General features: G+C 43.3%; 2 protein-coding genes across 2 annotated transcripts; one reads left to right on the forward strand and one right to left on the reverse strand.

Moving 5' to 3' along the window:
- Positions 1-1,090: 1,090 nt before the first annotated feature.
- Positions 1,091-8,026, forward strand: ACOD1 (aconitate decarboxylase 1). The gene is made up of 5 exons (XM_075089222.1): positions 1,091-1,168; positions 2,572-2,733; positions 3,850-3,939; positions 5,933-6,138; positions 6,980-8,026. The coding sequence occupies exons 1-5, from the start codon at positions 1,157-1,159 to the stop codon at positions 7,932-7,934; spliced, it is 1,425 nt and encodes a 474-aa protein (XP_074945323.1). The 5' UTR covers positions 1,091-1,156; the 3' UTR covers positions 7,935-8,026.
- Positions 8,027-9,580: 1,554 nt separating this feature from the next.
- Positions 9,581-15,001, reverse strand: LOC142055368 (glutamine amidotransferase-like class 1 domain-containing protein 3, mitochondrial). Its single transcript, XM_075089235.1, has 4 exons — positions 14,794-15,001; positions 13,286-13,457; positions 11,190-11,394; positions 9,581-9,873 (listed from the first exon to the last, which is right to left on the reverse strand). The coding sequence occupies exons 1-4, from the start codon at positions 14,899-14,901 to the stop codon at positions 9,681-9,683; spliced, it is 678 nt and encodes a 225-aa protein (XP_074945336.1). The 5' UTR covers positions 14,902-15,001; the 3' UTR covers positions 9,581-9,680.
- Between the last annotated feature and the right edge of the window lie 2,657 nt (positions 15,002-17,658).

A 17,658-nucleotide genomic window follows, 5' to 3' on the forward strand; every position in this document is an offset into this window, starting at 1 on the left:
GGCTTTACAAAATTATTTGAGGCTAGGCTGAATAAGGGCTGAGGTTACTAAACTTTTAGGCAGCGCTTAAGCATGGGAGTGCAAGACTGCAGTTCTGAAAAGGCTTGCTCCTGTACTCCCCAATCTAGGAGGTTCTGAAACTTCAGACATAGATTATTTTTTCACTTTAGAATTATGCAGTGGCCACTGCCCATAGTCCTCTGGGGTCTCCTCCCTTCCTGATGGGATGTGCAGGGATTTCTCACTCGCTATCTTGTAGCAGTCTGGGATTCCCACAGAAGTGAAATCCCTACACTGGTGGTGAGAGAAGTACCTCTTTCCTAGAAGAAGACATCCTTGCCTGAGATGCAGTAAACCTGCTAGTAGTAATGATGGCATCACATGGCAATTCATGCTGTTAGAACACTATTAAATGCCAAAAGCTACATTAATCTAACTTGTGGTCTGAAATTCTTATGGCACACATTTCCCATGTCTGAACTGTATGTACTCCATCCCTGGAGGTATTTAAAAAAAGGGTAGATGTGGTGCTTGAGGATATGGTTTAGTGGTGGACTTGGCAGTGATAGGTTAGTGGTTGGACTCGATGATCTTAAGGGTCTTTTCCAACCTTAATGATTCTATGATTCTACGATTATAGAGACCAATAGAGTGAAAGAAGAAGAAAACAAAACAGACCAACAACAGGTTGTTTAAGTTAAAACAGCATTTTCCATCCTCTAGTCTAGTACCGGGCTGATTGCTGTCCTATCCACGGCCTACTGTGGTTCCCCAAGGTCAGCCTGACACATCTGATGGCCTCATCTCTTCATGCTACCAAATGTTAGACACTCGAATTAATGTATCTGTTTCTATCTGGTATTAAAATATCACGTATATCAGTTTACACATGACATATATGTGGCAGACAAAGTCCTATCACACATGTACCAGCAGTTTATAATACAGTTAGTCAGAGGAAATTTGTAAGTGAAGAAAAAGGAACATTACCAGGCAGAGGAGGAAATGGGCAGGAGAAGATGAGCGAGCAAAAAGACCTCATATTTCTTCCTCCACCCCAGACATATGTCTATAAATAGTGGGAGAGTGATTTGCCCTGCTCGCTGGCTGCACTCATTTGCTGCATCTCTCTGGGACAACGCACCAACCCTCCAAGATGTGGGCAAAGGTACTGTCTTGGTTTTTTGCACTGTAAGATGCACTTTTCTGCTTAAGCTTTTGTACCCTCACTCTATATGTTTTGGTAGGTGTGCATCACACCATGGGATATGTTTCACCTCTTTAAATTACTTGTGTACCTCAAGATAGTCTTAATGCTTTAGTACAAATCTGAGTGAGAATTTACCTGAAATAATGGGTACAGTTCTGGTCACTGTTGCCAGAAAAGGGAAATCCAGTTGGAACAACACAACAAAAAGCTACTAGCATAGTAGGGGTGGGCCTGTATTATAAAGGAGAGGGCAGCACAGTTTGGTTGGTTTAACTTAGCAAAATGAAGGGCAAGAGGAAATATCATCACTCTGTGTGGATATATGCAGGGGAGTAGAGGAAGAGGAAAGCGGAGGGGAAATGGAAGGGGACAATTTCCAAAGAGAGAGAAGAGCTATATTCAGTAATGCCAATATATATATATAAAAAAAGTGTGTGTATAGATTGGTTGTAAATCATATATGCCTCTACAGGGAGAAGTTTCTAAGGTTGGAGAAAGGAAGTTCTAGATTAGTTTCTTATAGACATATTAACAGCAGCTAACAGCTCCAGCCAAGAAGCAGCAGGCTGAGTTTGTATAATGGGTCAATGCTCAATGGGAAAGGAAAAAAAAAAATCAGACATATAATTCCCAGATCAGCAGGAGCCAGGAAGCAGGAGCCACTGCTTTTCAAAGAGGTGAGATCTTGTCTTGGAGAAAAGCTGGGAGTCCAGCTGGGCCTGAATTCAATGGGAGCTGGGAGCCAGGAGTGGCGGATGCAAGGTAGGGCTGCTAAGTCCTGTCTCACACTGAGCTCCAAGCTCAGTAAGGCTTGGGACGGTAATTCTGCTACTCAGGGAGACTAAATCTTGCCTTCTTGTGTGGTAGTGGCTGCACTGGATTGAAATGCCACTTTCCCACTGATTTCAATAGCAATAAAAAGGTGCTATGGAAAGCCAGATGGTTTTTGCTTCTATTTGTTTTATATGTGTGTCTGTGTATAGATATAGGTATAGGTACAGATATAGATATAGATAGATAGAGATGACAGAGATATAGGTAGAGATATCTTGCAAAGTTACATCACTTGCAGTGCTTACTTTCAAGGACTCAAGTCAGGGAGGAAGCACCAGAAATACAAAACAGACAAGGACAATGATGAAAGTATAAATAAAATATAAATAACACTGTGGCATTTCTGGGAATAAAAATAAGAAAAATTTAAACCTTAGTTTTGTTGATGCATGCATGCAGGGGCAGGGCAACAGAAATGGCCAGCATGCTAAGCAGTAGTCTAAAACTAAAAGCAAAAAAAGAAGAAGAAAAAAATTTCTTTAAATGAAGGAAATATCTACTTCTCTTTCTATTTTTCCCCCTCCCAGACAATTACAGGAAATTTTGCCAATGTCATTCATGGTTTGAATGCAAACCACTTGACAGACCAAGTCATTCAGAGAAGCAAGCGAATGATTCTGGATACTCTTGGAGTGGGCCTCCTGGGTACCAGCACTGAGGTCTGCCACAAAGTGATACAGTACAGCAAGGTAAGGTGTCTGGCATTCATAGCACACCGTAAGGTTTAGCTTTAAGAAAAGCAAGGCAAAATTTGGGCTATAAGGGAAGACTTTGTCATGGTGAAATTCTTTTGGGGTTGGAAAGAGAAACACGGTGTTCTTCCCACTGGAGACAAGGAAACTTCATTGCTTGAGTTACCTTTACCTCTGAATGGGCAAAAGTCCATGTAACAGACTGTATGCTAAGAGCCCCCACTGCAAACACAGTTAATTAAGAAACGCTTCCTTTCTTTCACCTATGAGATTTTAATAAAACATCAGCAAAGCAAACATCACTTATCACCAGACTTTCAAAAATAAGGGACTGTTAAAGGGACGGAGAGTTAGTAGTGGGCTACTTTGAAACCATGAAACACAACTGTTGTCTGAGGGATATTGATCATGTTTCCCCTCCAGTCACTTTCTCAAACTAGAGGAGTACTTGACCTTGAGAAGGTGCCTTCCCCACACAGGAGCGCATCAACGAGGAGTTTAGCCCACCATTTAATCGGTCAGACCTGTCTAGTTCAACTCAGGCTTCAGAGCTCCGTATGCCCATAAGCCTCTTTGCACAAAGATTCCCCCTTCCCAAACTGTGATCATTTATGCCCTTTTACTTAATTCCATAAAGATCTCTTCATTGGCTAAAAGATCTGCACAGCAAAAGAAAAAGAGCAGAGCCCTTTACAGCATGGGAATACCAGTATCAGGAGGCCATATATCATTTACCCAGGGCCTACTAAAAGGTAGAAAATGAGAACCTTTAACAGGGGATCTTCCCCAACAAGATGATGACAGTCCTGAGGGAACTGCCAATGGGCAGTGAGAAGGGACGGCAATGGCCAGAGGTTGTGTGAAGGTACTGAATGGCCAGGTGGATGGTGTTGGTCTGTCCCCTGAGGTCTGTTTGGATAGAAAGACCCCTTGACATCAGCCAACAGGAAACCAAGTTTCTTTTCATACTTTCTGGCAGAGCGGTATTTGTCATATGAAAGGGAACAGTTGGGTCCCAAGAGGGTATGGTCTGATCTTGGTTACATCAGAGATAGGGTGAACATTTATCCTTGCGTTCAGGACTTGGAATTAATTGCTGTCAATTTGTTTCAGATCTACAGCTCAGATATATCTAGTACCATCTGGGGCCACCTGGATTTCCGACTGCCTCCTCTGTATGCAGCTTTTGTGAATGGAGTGGCTGTAAGAGATGCTCTTTTATTTACTCTTAAATCACACTAATTGACACCATTCTCACTCTAGAAAGAAGAGAATGCTCCTAAAATCTTAGTTTACTTTATTCTGCCTGAAGCCTGCTACAAAACTTTCCTAGACTGTTCTCCTAATGTGCTTCAACTTTCTTCCAATGAGACCGGGCTCAAGGTATAATATATATCTGATCCAACTCAACAGCAACCCTTACCTTTAATTTGGGTCTTGGGGCTGTTTTCAAAGGTCAGAACCCTATACCTTGTTACAACCTTGCTACAGCCGCATTACAGAGACATACTCGAGCTCTCACTGATTTCATCAGGATCCAAATATCACCCCAATTGGCAAAGTATAGTTACATTAAACCACAAATACAGACAGATGCACATGTACATACAGACATATAATATCAGAAAGCAATTTATCTTCAGTCATGCAGTTTTCAAAAGGCAGTTATACGTTTTGGACACATACTTTGTCAGTAAGCCAATAACTGACTCCTCAGGCTTTTGTTTAAATTCAGATTTAAGCTGAAACCATTTGAAATTGAAAGATGTGCCACAGGTGGAGTAGACAAATTTGGCAATTATGCAGAACTAGGGAAGGTGACCAACCAAGGAAATGGTAGCATTAAGCCTATCTGAATTAGTGTGACAACAAAATCAGAGGCCCAATTTGACACCTCATTTCCGACATAAAGAAAATTACCTTGGAAATGAGATCTAGTGCCTCTCAGCTCCTAGTAGCCTGTGTGATATTCAAACCTGGCCATTAGCATGTACATGATAATTTCAGTTTACAACTCGGTCACAGGTCAATCTAAGTGCTTATTGAAGACACCAGGAATGCAACTTATTGGGTATTGGGCACAACTCTCCTTATCCCGCACTGCAGGGCGTCTTCCCAGCTGGCATCAAAGTTCTTCAAGGCAGGGATTGGGTTTTCTTCTGTCTGTTCAGGAACACAGTCCTCAGAAGTGTGTATTCCCAGTATTACGGGTGAAGACCTGAGCACTGGGGAGCCTGACCACCTTCCCAGTTTGCTCTCAAGTAAGCCACGAGTGAATAGGCATGAGAGTTCAGCTTTTGAAGCATCATTATGTTATTAAAAATGCTGGTCACGATGCTCTCAATTCCTTGGAGGTTCTCAAAACTTCAGGGTGGGAGGGCTGTTCCAACAACCACTCAGTGCAAACACTGAGTGCACTGCTGGGAGCAGTCTGCTACCAGAACAGCAGCGATATGCCAGGCTGGGAATGCCCAAAACCTTCCTTTCTGAGCAGCTGGGTTCTGGGCATGGGAAAGGGGAGGCGCCTCTCTGAATACTCTCAAGGGCTAAGCAGCTCGTCCCAGTTTTAAGACTGTAGCCTTCTCCTACTCCCAGCAACCCCAGGGAGTCTGGTTCCTCGTGTGACAGGTCTTGTTTCCACGTGCTTAAAAATCAGGCTAAAGACTTGTGTACATTTGCAGGCTTGTGCCTGTTCCCTGTGGATGGTTGCATTAGAGAAGTTGTTCTGATACTACTTCCAGTTAGCAGTATGGATTCAACTGTGACAGCTTTAATGGTGTGAGCTCTAATGGCAGCATCAGTTGCGGCACAGGGGAAGTAATTTCATTATGTTTATATGCTGTTTTGGGGGAAGTGAAAATTCACCATTCGCATGGTGGATCTGGAATTGCTGTTCCTGTCTAATTAAAGCAGCAAAAGCCTATTGTAGGAAAGAAGATTCATTGTCACACTGTTTCTAGACTGGTGCAACTTGAATTAGAATTACACTCCTTTGAGGCACGATTTGTATTGGATTGCCGCTTCTCACTGAGCCGTGTGGGGAGTAAAGGTCTCCTTTTAAAGTTTTGCATTCTAAGGAAAATCTAGTTCTTTCCATCCCTTCTTATACCAGTTACAGTAGTTCAATGTCACTGAGCCAATCTTGCCAAGTCAGAGTTTATTTCTGATGACAAGTCAAGGCTTCTCTTCCCATTAGGTGCACTCAATGGATTTTGATGACACGTGGCACCCAGCCACACACCCATCCGGGGCTGTGCTCCCTGCTGTGATGGCACTCTCGGAGGCCTTTCCTCAGAAGAAAAAAATCTCAGGTCTCGATCTACTCTTAGCTTTCAATGTGGGAATCGAAGTGCAAGGCAGGCTACTGCGCTTCTCCAGTGAAGCCAGGAATATCCCAAAGCGGTATGTAGAAATGCTTCAAGTAGAAAGCTGAGTGGAACTTCTTTTTCACTTGGTGTTAATATACTTAATTAAATGCCAGTTAAAACACAAATGGCACAGTTAATCATACTTGCTATGTTGTTTGGCTGGAAAGTTAGGAAAGGTTCATCTTAAACATAGATACCCTTATGACTCCTTACAGCTTAGCTAATAGATGTCTTTTTGAGAGCATTGATCAGTTTACAGGAAGGAGGTGATGATCACTGTATTTATTAAAACAGCAGGTCTCAGGCTTTCACAAATACATACAATCACACCCCATTTGCAAACAGTGGCTTGCACTCAGCAGAAAAAAGTCACTGGTGCTGGGTTCAGAGCAGAGCCCAAGAAGATGGGGCATGCTTAGGGGGAAGCCTTGCAGTGCAGGATGGACTACATGTCTTCTTGCTATTTTTCTGTGTGTTCCTTCTACCAATTTTGCAAAACTAGTTCAGGATAACAAAACTTGCCTCCCGCAATATAAATACTTAATAGATGACTATAAATTATTTACAGATAAATTATAGATGACTATGAACTGTGATGCTTTTGCCATTTTTCTGTTCAAGATGCCTTGAACTAGGAGCAGTTCTAATGATTCAATTGTTTTCTGGGGTGGACCTACTGTAAGTGGTACTAATCCAGTTTAACTTGTTCCTGAGGAAAAGCATCAACTTTTTCTGATAGGACCACTCATATGCTCTGAATGTTTCTTCGTGGTCCAATCCATCTTCCACAGCAGTGGAAGGAAATTGGAGATGTGTATACAGTGAATTCAGGTGACTTATTGAAATATGGTAATGAAGAGATTTTGTTTTCTCAGGTTTCACCCACCAACTGTGGTTGGTACAATGGGGAGTGCAGCAGCTTGTGCTAAACTGCTAGCTCTTGACCAGCTGGAATGTAAAAACGCCTTGGCAATTGCTGCCTCCTACGCAGGTGCCCCACTGGCTAATGCAGCCACCCAGACAAAGCCTCTCCATGTTGGCAATGCTGCCAAGCACGGACTGGAAGCAGCTTGCTTGGCATCACTTGGTCTTCAAGGAAACAAACAGATCTTGGATATGGAGTCGGGGATAGGTGCTTTTTACACAGATTACAACCCACAGACTCTGCCAACCTTGCAGTCCTACCCCTGGCTGTTGGACCAGCAAGATGTGGCCATCAAACGCTTTCCTGCTCACCTTGGAACGCACTGGGTGGCTGATGCAGCATCTTCTGTTAGGAGGAAGCTTGTGGAGAGCAGTGACAACTTGCTCCCCCTTGATAAAATTGAGAAAGTAATTCTCAAAGTCCCAGAGGTCAAATATGTTAACAGACCCAGCCCCACCTCAGAGCACGAAGCTCGACACTCCTTCCAGTTTGTTGCATGCTCTGCTTTGCTGGATGGCAGCTTGACAGTCCAGTCCTTTGCCAGCGAGAACATTGACCGGCCAGCCTTGCGGGAGCTCCTCTGCAAAACACAGCTGGAGCACCCTCCTGATAACACACCCAGCTTTGAGAGTCTTTACTGCGAAGTGAGTGTCACGCTTCAGGATGGCAACACGATCAGTGCCCGCTGCAATACGTTCTATGGACACTGGAGGAAACCTCTGAGAAAGGAGGACCTGGAGAAAAAGTTTCAATCCAATGCCTCCGGCATCCTGCCTGCAGAAGCCACAGAAGGCATTATAGAGACTGTGTACAATCTAGAAAAAGTAGAGGACTGTTCTGTATTAAGTACCTTTTTATCAGGACAGTCAGCTAGAGTGCTTTCGGAGAAGCTGCGCTTCCTTTGAATGTTCCAGCTGAGAGCTAGGTGCTGCTCACAAAGCAAACACAAAATTCAGGACAAACTCCTATTTAGTGACTCAAGCACTTTTAACTAGGACTCCTGTAACAGAAGAGCCACACTCGGTCCAACATTGTGGGTTTTGACTAAGTAAATAATTTAGCAATTACCTGCGCAGCTCAGTCAGGCTGAACAGAAGATGCTCTGCTGGCTCCGTCAGCTTCAATTATCTTTATACCTCTAGAGGCAAAGCACTGCTTGTGTGCGACACAAAAATTTCCCTCCCTTTCTGCCAAAAGTGTCTGTATGTTCTGCTTCTGCTAAATAACTCCACAACAGAAATCCAGAGTCTGGAGGAGTATGGAAATGCTCATCACTGTGAGAAGAACAGGGAATAAAAAGCCTTTGTATATTTATTTCTGTAGTTTTAGCTCTAAAGCCTCCTTGAAGAGGCCACCTGTTACGTCCATGCTTTGACGCTCGTGCTAAAATAAACACGGCGCACGTAGAGCAGAGCACTTGATACTCTGCAGCACATCCGGCTTGGCTTAACGGTTGGTCTTCCGTTGACGAAGTAAAGGTTAGTGCCCTTCCTGATCACGCCAGCTACTGAGCAAGAGGGACAACTCAACACTCCTCATCATAAAAGCATTATTTCCTAGTTCCATCTTGTGGCTGCTCTGTGGTACAGGTTTGTTCCTGCTGTATTCCCACTCCAGTTACAAGGCGCTCACTCAACAAGACATGATTAGCGCTAATTAACGATGACATGTTTAGATTACTTCAGGCACTGCAAAGCACAGACTACAGTATGCTCGTTATGACTGGGGGAGACCTGTGAGCATCAGAACACTTCTTATGCTGAGACAACTGAGTGTCCACAGTGACAATCAACTTATCTTGATAACAAATTCTAGGAATTTTTAATTCCTTCAGGAGTACAAAGCCTTGCCAGGTTGTGCTTCTACAAGAGGCTGATGCCCTTCGTTCACATTTTTAAGACCAAAGCATATATTCTAACAGATAAAAAATGTACCTAAACTATGTATGCCAAAAGAAAAAAAAAATATCACAAAATAAAGCTAATTCATTTTACTAACTAAACCTCAAATTATTTCATTTATTAGAGCAAAACTTGTGTTTTTTCTACGTACAACGTATTCATTTTTACTTAAGCCTCTGACTCTTAGTTCACAAAGTCAGTTTATCTAGGGGGCTCTGCAAATTTTAAGAAGTCCATTAGTTATACTTGCTTAAAGACTTGCAAGGGAAGAAAAAAAAAAAAACCCAAATAACCACATTCTTTTCTCTTTCCCTTCCAATTAGAAAGTAGAATTGAAATACTCAACTATGCTGAAGGTATACAGACTCATTTACAACTATTTCACCTGTACTTATAGCTGGGTAACACCAAATGTGAATTATTCATAACCGTTAGTGATGCAGTAAAACCCCATTGGACAAGAAGGGTTTCTACATTATCTGATCAAGACTGAATACATTCAGATTTATGAGGAAAAAAAGGGGACACCCACCGCCACCACCACCTTCAACACGTGCTTTCTCTTTTAAAGGAGAAATAAATAGGATAAACTTAGCAATAACCATTCAACGTATTACAGGTTTAAAAAACAAAACCCAAAAAAACAACTCTGAAGTTCAGTAGTTGCATTATTTTATTAATACAATCAAAGGACACTAAGTGCTTATGCTTAGCTGAATTGATTTCCTTGCAGAGTCTGTATGCTTCTAGTCAGGCAAGTTTCAGGACTTCTTGTACCATTGTTCCAATTCCATCAAAGATTTCATGCAGAGGAGCCTTGCACATAAAAGCACAGGTAGTAACGATTTTATTGGCTTTATCCACATGGGATTCATTTACGTTTTTGCAGATGTGCTTACATCCAAGCTCTGCTATAGCAGATGCCGTTTCAGCATCAGGAAATCTGTAAATAAAAAGATTGTAATTAATGTAGAGATGATAAAGTTCTGCCAACGTAACTTGAATGAGAGAACTACAAGAATATGTAAGTGATTCTTTAGCTGATGAGGACAAGGGAGTCAGACTGCCACTGCCAGGTGCTCCCATCCCCTCCTAGGGACACAAGTGTTCTCGTATCTTTGAAAACAAGGTCTGAAATGCAAAGCCACAGTATGTCAGAAGGTACAGTTCTGTTTTTAACAATCTCAGTAAATTTAAAAGATGATAACAAGTGCAGCCATAACTGATCCTTAAAAGTTTGAGAGATGCCACCTGAACTTGCAGACACGTCAGACCTTTTCCGATGCTTCCATATAAGGTCTTCCACTTGGATTCTGCAGGTTTTTCCCCCCCCTGAGGACAAGGCAGAATCAGGGGGCGGAGGCAATCCCTCACTACCGCTGCAGATATGAAATTCCATTCAGAAGTTTTATCAGAGCAGTTGATGCTCCTTGAAGCAGCACTGACTTCTGCCAGGTCCTGTTCTCATCTGTCTCCCCTAAAGTGGCCCAAACCACTACCACCAGAAAAACTTAATTAAAAATCTCTGAACAAACAAAAACCCACAGATGCAATTTAAACAACCACTCAAATTACCACAGGGTACCAAATTTTTGAATGCCAGCTGGCCAGATGCCTTTTCTTCATTTGCACATTTGCAACACCGATCATGGCCTTCAAAGGCATTGGTTAAGCAAATTCTGTATCTCACTTAATAAGAGCTAAAAATCTATCACTCAATTACCATGAATGTAATGTGAAAAAAATAACTTGATATCCCTGGTCACCTGCGCACTTGCAGAGGTAGGTTTCTGTAATAGTCTCTTTGTTCTGTCACTTTTAGGGCTGACGGATGCTACAGCCAGTGAGTCATTAGCACCCATGCAGCACAACAAAGCCAGCCAGAGTGTTACCTTGGGTGGCTCACGGAGTAACACCTTAGGCAAGGGATAAGGTTACCTAGAGTTTTAGTGCTATTAATTGTAGCGTGTCTGCGGGTGTTGATATCGCAGAACATATTGTGGGTCAATGCATTTCTGAATTTAGGGATAAATTGTTCCAATGTTGTAGCGCACAGATTGCCCAACCTCACAAATTCAGTCTGCCCGCCCTGAGAGTTCTGCACCTGCTATTACTGTGCCAGCGAAAATTTGAAATAAGTGAAAATGTCACTAGTAAGGTACTCAAAGGTTACTGGCACCAGTGACTTCAGACATTTGCCCAGAAGGTCATCCATGTCCTAATTCCTATGTAAGTTATCTCCATCTGTTTCCTTCTTACCTGCCATCTACATTTTTATCTTGGCCGACCGTGACCTCACAACCAGGAAAGACTTTAGCTGCCAGGACTGGCGATATACAGCACAAACCAATAGGCTTTTTAGCACTGTGGAAAGCTTGGAGTGTGGATCTCACATGCTCATTGACAGTACAGTTCTTGCCATCTACAGCCCAGGAACAGAGGTTCTTTGCTACACCAAAACCACCTAAAAAAAAAAAAACAAACAAAAAACCAAAAGCTCAAATGTAAGACACTGCTAAAAGCCATTAAATTCAATACCAGAGAGTTCTCCTTCTTTACAATATAATCATGGCATACGTAGGACTGATAAGCTTTCAGTATAGTAACTTTCAGCACATGAAATGTGATGGGTTTAAAATGTTAAAAGTTTAACTGCAGCTTTTTTATACCACGTACATTACCACATGCCAGAAAGCTTAATCTTGCTTCAGTAAGTTACAAATAGAGAAATAGGAAACCTCACATTCATTTGCTAGAGACTGGAAAAGCTGCACCATCTGATACACACCCCTTGATAAGCAAGAGAGGGATCAGAAGAAAGGCCAATGATAGTTAAAAGTAGAGAGCGCAGTTCACAAGAATAATGCAAATGGCGGTTTGACCCTCTACAGTAAATTCACTCTCAGGTTTTAGTTCAATACTTCAACAGTTACAGGAGAGCTTTTCCCCCTCTTTTTTGGGCTTTTAAAAAAAAAAGTTAACAAGGTAAAAACAAAATGGATGTTACATAAAAAGGAATTGATAACATATGACATTCTGAGACATACCACTTGTGAATGGTAACAATTTCCTATTAAAAATAACACTGAACTTGTCTTTCTATAAATTAGTTATAACAATCCTTTACTTGCATTTAATCTTCGTTTAATTGTACAAGCAGATTATATTTTACAGCACCTTCGTTTGCTGGATTTATAACCATCAGAAAAATCAAAGTAGGAAAATTATTAGTACGTGTAACCATCCATTCCTTATGGAATGTACACAACGTCAACTTTTCTACAATAAACAAACAGAAATTTCCACAAGTATTTCAATGGACAACATCGAGAAGCTTTGCATTTTTAATATTTTTCCTTTCACTCTTTGCTCACTTTCAAGTGTTATCTGGAATCTCTGAGGTAAGATTTTAATTTCCAAACTTAATAGGGTTTATGTCACTCTAATAGTTATCACAGCAAACTCTCTGAGCCTGGGTTATAACAGCATGAAATTAACGTGGAAAATATTTGCTAGCCTCTACTCCCTGATGTCACCTGCTCATTTTAGTGCTGCAAGTATGTTTCTATGCGTTATATACACACTCCCTCTGGTGGCCTCACAACAGAATACAGTGGAGCAACTTCAAAATTAGCCCGTAGGCACAATAGTGAAGGCAATATTTAACGGTACTATGAATATTCTGGAAGGTGATCTTCAGAAAGTCATCATTTCCTTGTGATACTTTGGTTTCTTCATTTCTAAAGTGATTACAATTACCTCCGTCTGAAGGGCAATTTTGTGGTCTATAAATAAAAAATTATCTATAAACATATTTAGTGTATCTTGATCAGCAGCAAAGCAGATACATAATTAAAACAAAATGCACTCACATCTGACAGGGAATATAATCTACTTGGTGACCTACTGTTCTGCCAACAATTTCAGAGGCCCTAAAAATAAGGCATTGCCAGGTAACAAAGTTCTGGCCTTATTTTTCTATTCTGGTCAGTGCTCTTGTCCCCAAGTAGGTACTAAAGTTTTCATAATTTTTAAAAAGAAGGAACGATGTGACGTATGACCTAACACCAAAAGAACACTCTGGCATTTTAAATTAATGAACTATAAATTAATAAATAAACTGAGATGATCTGTCAGCCTATAAGAGCTTGCTAAAACATTTTCTCATCCTCAAAAGAAAATAAGTTAAAAAATCATACCTGTAAAATTCAAGTGTACAATTTATTCTCTAAACCGATTTAAAAATTAAATTTTTAATTTTTAATTAAATTTAATTTTAATTTAAAAAATAGCAGAGGCAAAGCAGTTATTTGCAAATGAAAAACCACTAATTATTTTATTTTAAAAGCATTTACCAGGGAAAATGACCGCATCAAATTCACTAGCTTTCAGTTCAGCCAAATCCTGAATGCTTCCCCTTGCCAACCTGGCACTTTCAACTAATACATTTCTCCTCTCTTCTGTTGGACTTCCTTTTAGGTGATTGACCACATCCCTTTGCTCAATATTGGGCGCAAATATCTTCACCTGGAATACAGAGATGAAGCAATTTTGTGAATGTAAACACAAATCAGACATATTGGTCACAGTAAAGATAATTTTATGAAAACAGCGTTCTGTTCCTGAAGTCTCTTATCCAAGAGAAGTTGATTCCACAGGATAGATATATTGTAATAAATATCTAAAGTGACAAGCAACATATTAGGATGTGTAAACCCATCCTATCCTCCCCATCCTATTCCTCCAGCTTTCTGACAGGAGTGCATTCTTACGCCAACATCAGGCTTACCGATTTTGGCAGGGCCTGCCTTCCCTCTGTGGATAATCCCAAGGACAAACAGAGCACTGCAGTTTATACCAGCAGCCTGATTTGGGACACAGCTGAGTCTGCAGAAAGGCTGCTCTTAACTGTTACGGGATGAGAGCGCTAAGTGTGTTTTACGAAAAAGTTTAAACAATAAAGATGCAAAATTTTCAGGCATTTCCAGTGCAGACTTTAGAGTTACTTGCCTTCCTAAAAGACTGGTGGCAGGAAGCAAAAACAAAACATGGAAGAACATATTTCGGTTAGGTGCAAAAGGGGAAAGCTGCATCAAAAGGATAAAGTTCTGAAAAAGGTGCCCCACAGGGGCTGTTTTAATGCTTGCTCTGCAGACTTCTCAGCACTCGCCGCTTCAGTTAATTTTAGAGAAGACAATTTTGAGCTAAACATGGTGGTTTAGCTTACCACCAGGCCCCTGAGGGTGGCTAAAGGCAGACAGAAAGTGACCCTTCCGCCACCTGAGGCCACAGACGCGACCAAAACACGCCACCGCATCCTGGTCCGGGCTTCTCCGACGACTCGAGTTACCGAAAAAGCCCAGAAACAGCTAGCAGAAAACCAACAGGGAACCCCAGCGCGGGCGAGCGCCTGGCTTCTGCAAAAAGCGATCGGAAAGCAGATCAAGAATTTTAACCAGGCTCCATTTTCATTGGCGGGGGCAGAGGAGCCGCGCAGGGGCTCCCGCCGCCTCTCGCTCCCGGGGGCGGCCGCCTGCGCGGGGCTGTTACTCTTCTCAGGGGGACGTTCGTGTCTTTGGGGAGGGGGAAGATAAGGAAAGATATCACCGGTCAATAGGTTTTGTAGTGTGCTGTGGCGAGCAAAAGACCATCGTGAAGCGGGAGGGCCTCCGACCCCACACACAGCAAGAGCCACAGGATGGCCCGCCCCGGGTCCCTCCGCTGCTGACGGGCGCAGAGAGATGGGGGGAGACATACCTCCGCCCACCCGGGAAGCCCCTCAGAGGCAGCTCCACACACGCCCCGCCGGGGTGCCGGGGAACAGGGGTGCCGGGATGCGGGGCGCCGCCTCCCCCCCCCCTACCTCCGCGCCGCCGCGGCTGAGGTGCACCAGCGCCGCCGAGGCCTCATGAATCTCGCTGCCGTCGAAGACGCCGCAGCCGGCAAGAACCAAGGCCACCCGCTTGCCCATGGTGCCCTCACGCCCGGGCAGAGGCTGCTTAAGCCAACAAACCCGGCCCTCACAGACCCCTCCCTCCTTCCTCTTCCTCCTGGTGCGCCTGCGCCGCTGGATTCCGGCTCGGCCTCCATCTTGCAGCCGGCCGCGGGGCGGCGGTCTCACCGGCGGGATCCGAGCTTCCCCACAGCCGGTTCACCTGCCTGGCTCCTTGCAGGCAGTTTTTTACTAGGTGCTCTCCCTCCTGCCGACAAAATGCAGGTGGGGATGAGTTTTAAACGTCGGGGAAATCTGGAGGGGAAATAAAAAAATAAGATGCCCCTTTCCCTGTAAAGGAAAGGGGCTTGGCCATATTTTAGGTCTCATTTCTCTTCTGGCTCGCTTCCTGCAGTGGAGCAGTAACGCAGAGACGGTGCCGCTCGGTGCACCTTGCAATGCTGTCACACGCCTGCAATCCTGCAGCTTGCCTGGAAGTTGCTCTGCTTCCAGTAGGACCTTGCAAAGGCCCGGTGGTATACGTGTGAGGTGGGGTTTTTGTTCTACATAGAGGACTATAATGGTATAATGCTTTGAAAGCGAAGAAGAGTGGAATTTGGGTAGAGGCCAGCAGTATTGCTGGGTCCCAATGGTGTTTGTTTCAGTGATACTCTTATTCATCAGACCCACGTACCCCTTTTGGCTCCCTTAACCTTTTATTGTGCTCTAGGGAGCTGGCTCATCCTGTGGAAAGCACTCCTGTTCTCTGACACCCCGGTAGAGCTAGCATAGATGACAGTAGTTACCTGACTTCAGATGAACATGTATTTGAGTCAGAGAAGAGGATTTGCTGCTCTGCTGTGTGGCAGCATCAGAGTTTGGGTGCTGGGAGCCTCAGCTTAAAAGCAGCTCTCCAGGACAGGAGCGGGGAGCCTCCACTGAGGTGTCTCAGCAGAGCTGTTTGAGAGAGCCTAGGCAGAAGCAGTTGCTAGCTTTCTTCACAACAGTTCTTAGCAGACCTTGAACAACCAGCTATACAACCTGAAGGGGACAGCGTGCCCTGGACCTTGACACCCTTTGGTACATCAGTACTCATTGAATTTTATCTCTGTCCTGTCCCCAACCCTTTTCCTACTGCTCAGGATTTGAGAAAGATGTTTTCACTAGCAGAAATCCTGCTCTGAAGAGCCTTAGATGCCTAACAGATTCTCAGATTAGCTTAAATTTGACTTGGAGAGCTCTTGGAATTTCACAGACTGCATCCAGTTGACTCATCAATTCACTTATCCCTACCCTGCAGCAGATCCCAGAGAGTCCCTCTCAGCTCAAAACTCTTGATGAACTTCATCTGCATCCTTTTCCCAGCCCTCATCCTATCTCTCAGGCTTTAGCAGAGCCCCTCTGGAATTCCAGCTTGGAAATAAATCTTTTCTGTCTCCTGACCCCTAAGCTGCCAGACAAGGCAGGGGCTGCCCTGCAGTCCCAAGTGCTCACTGAACGCTGTCTGTCCTGAGCACAGCCCTCCTTCGAATTCTCAGCGTTGAGGAGTACCTCAGGGGAACCTTAGGTTCCTACCTTGCACAGTCACAAAGCCCAGCCATTCTCCTTTCCCACAGAAAAAGGCATGGCTTTCTCCCACCCCAGCTCACAGTACAGGTTGCATCTCAGGCTGTGTAGCAGAGGAGTCCTGTATCTGCCTCCTTTCCCAAGATTTCTTTCACACCCCTCAAAGGCAGGGAAGGTGGATCTCAGATTGATGAACTTCTGTCTTTCAGACTGGCTTCTATATGACTTCAGGTAATGTTTGTGTTTCTCAGTGCGCATCCAGCTGACTCAATAGCTAACATATGCCAGTGTGAGTATTAAAAAGACCCTGTGAGCAGTAGAACTGCCAGCTGTGTAGTTTTGTCTACTGCGATCCATATATATAACCCTAACTTTCTCACTGAATGGCATATTGCCAGTACATAGGGCTGGCAGATGCGCAGCCAAGGGTCTAAGCACCATCCGCAGAAGCCCATTTTCATGAGATGGGAGCTGTTACTTCAGATTCAACAGCTTCTCTGCTGTGACTCATGTAGGTATTCAAAACCAAGCTGGCTGTTCAAAACCACAACTTTTAGCTGCAGCAGCAGGGTTTGTTTTTCCCCTTTCTCCTCTGCTCCTTCCATCCTGTTGCTTTCAAGGGCAGAGATGGAGAGGGTACTGTTTTATAATGGGAAATCACCAAGAGTCGTCTTTGTTGTTTCAGGAAAATGTTTGGTGTTCACTAATCAAAAGAAAACACTCTGGGAAATAAGAAAAAATCAGGAATCCTGTCAATTCCAGAAGTTGATCTTTGTAGTCAGTTTCAATCTTTGCTCTTAGCCTGCTAGTGGATCAAGGAGCAGATGAGCTCTGTGGATTTATAAAGGGCACGTTGACATGTTTCTGCATAATAAACGAGACAGCTGTTTACTCAGAAATTGCTGACACGAGCTTTTTAGCTCAAGCATATTTAGTCACAAATTCATTAGTCATTTATTGCCTATGTTAAAATATTGTTCACGACATAACTTAGGTTGTATGAGAAGAAAAAACAATACTGTGCTGCAGAAGTTTCCTATGGGATGCAACAAAGTGAGATAAAAATATGCTACTAGAATGAAAAAAAAAAAAAGCTTTGCCATCTGAGTCATTTGACCCAACACCTTCAGCAACCACAGCAGTGCCGAATGGAGAGTTAATAGTCCAAACTGCAAACATATGCTGAGCCAAGACTAAGAACCAGTTCATACTGTGTTTCTAGTTTGGCTA

This window comes from Phalacrocorax aristotelis, chromosome 1, assembly GCF_949628215.1.
Source record: "Phalacrocorax aristotelis chromosome 1, bGulAri2.1, whole genome shotgun sequence".
NCBI classification, from domain to species: domain Eukaryota; kingdom Metazoa; phylum Chordata; class Aves; order Suliformes; family Phalacrocoracidae; genus Phalacrocorax; species Phalacrocorax aristotelis.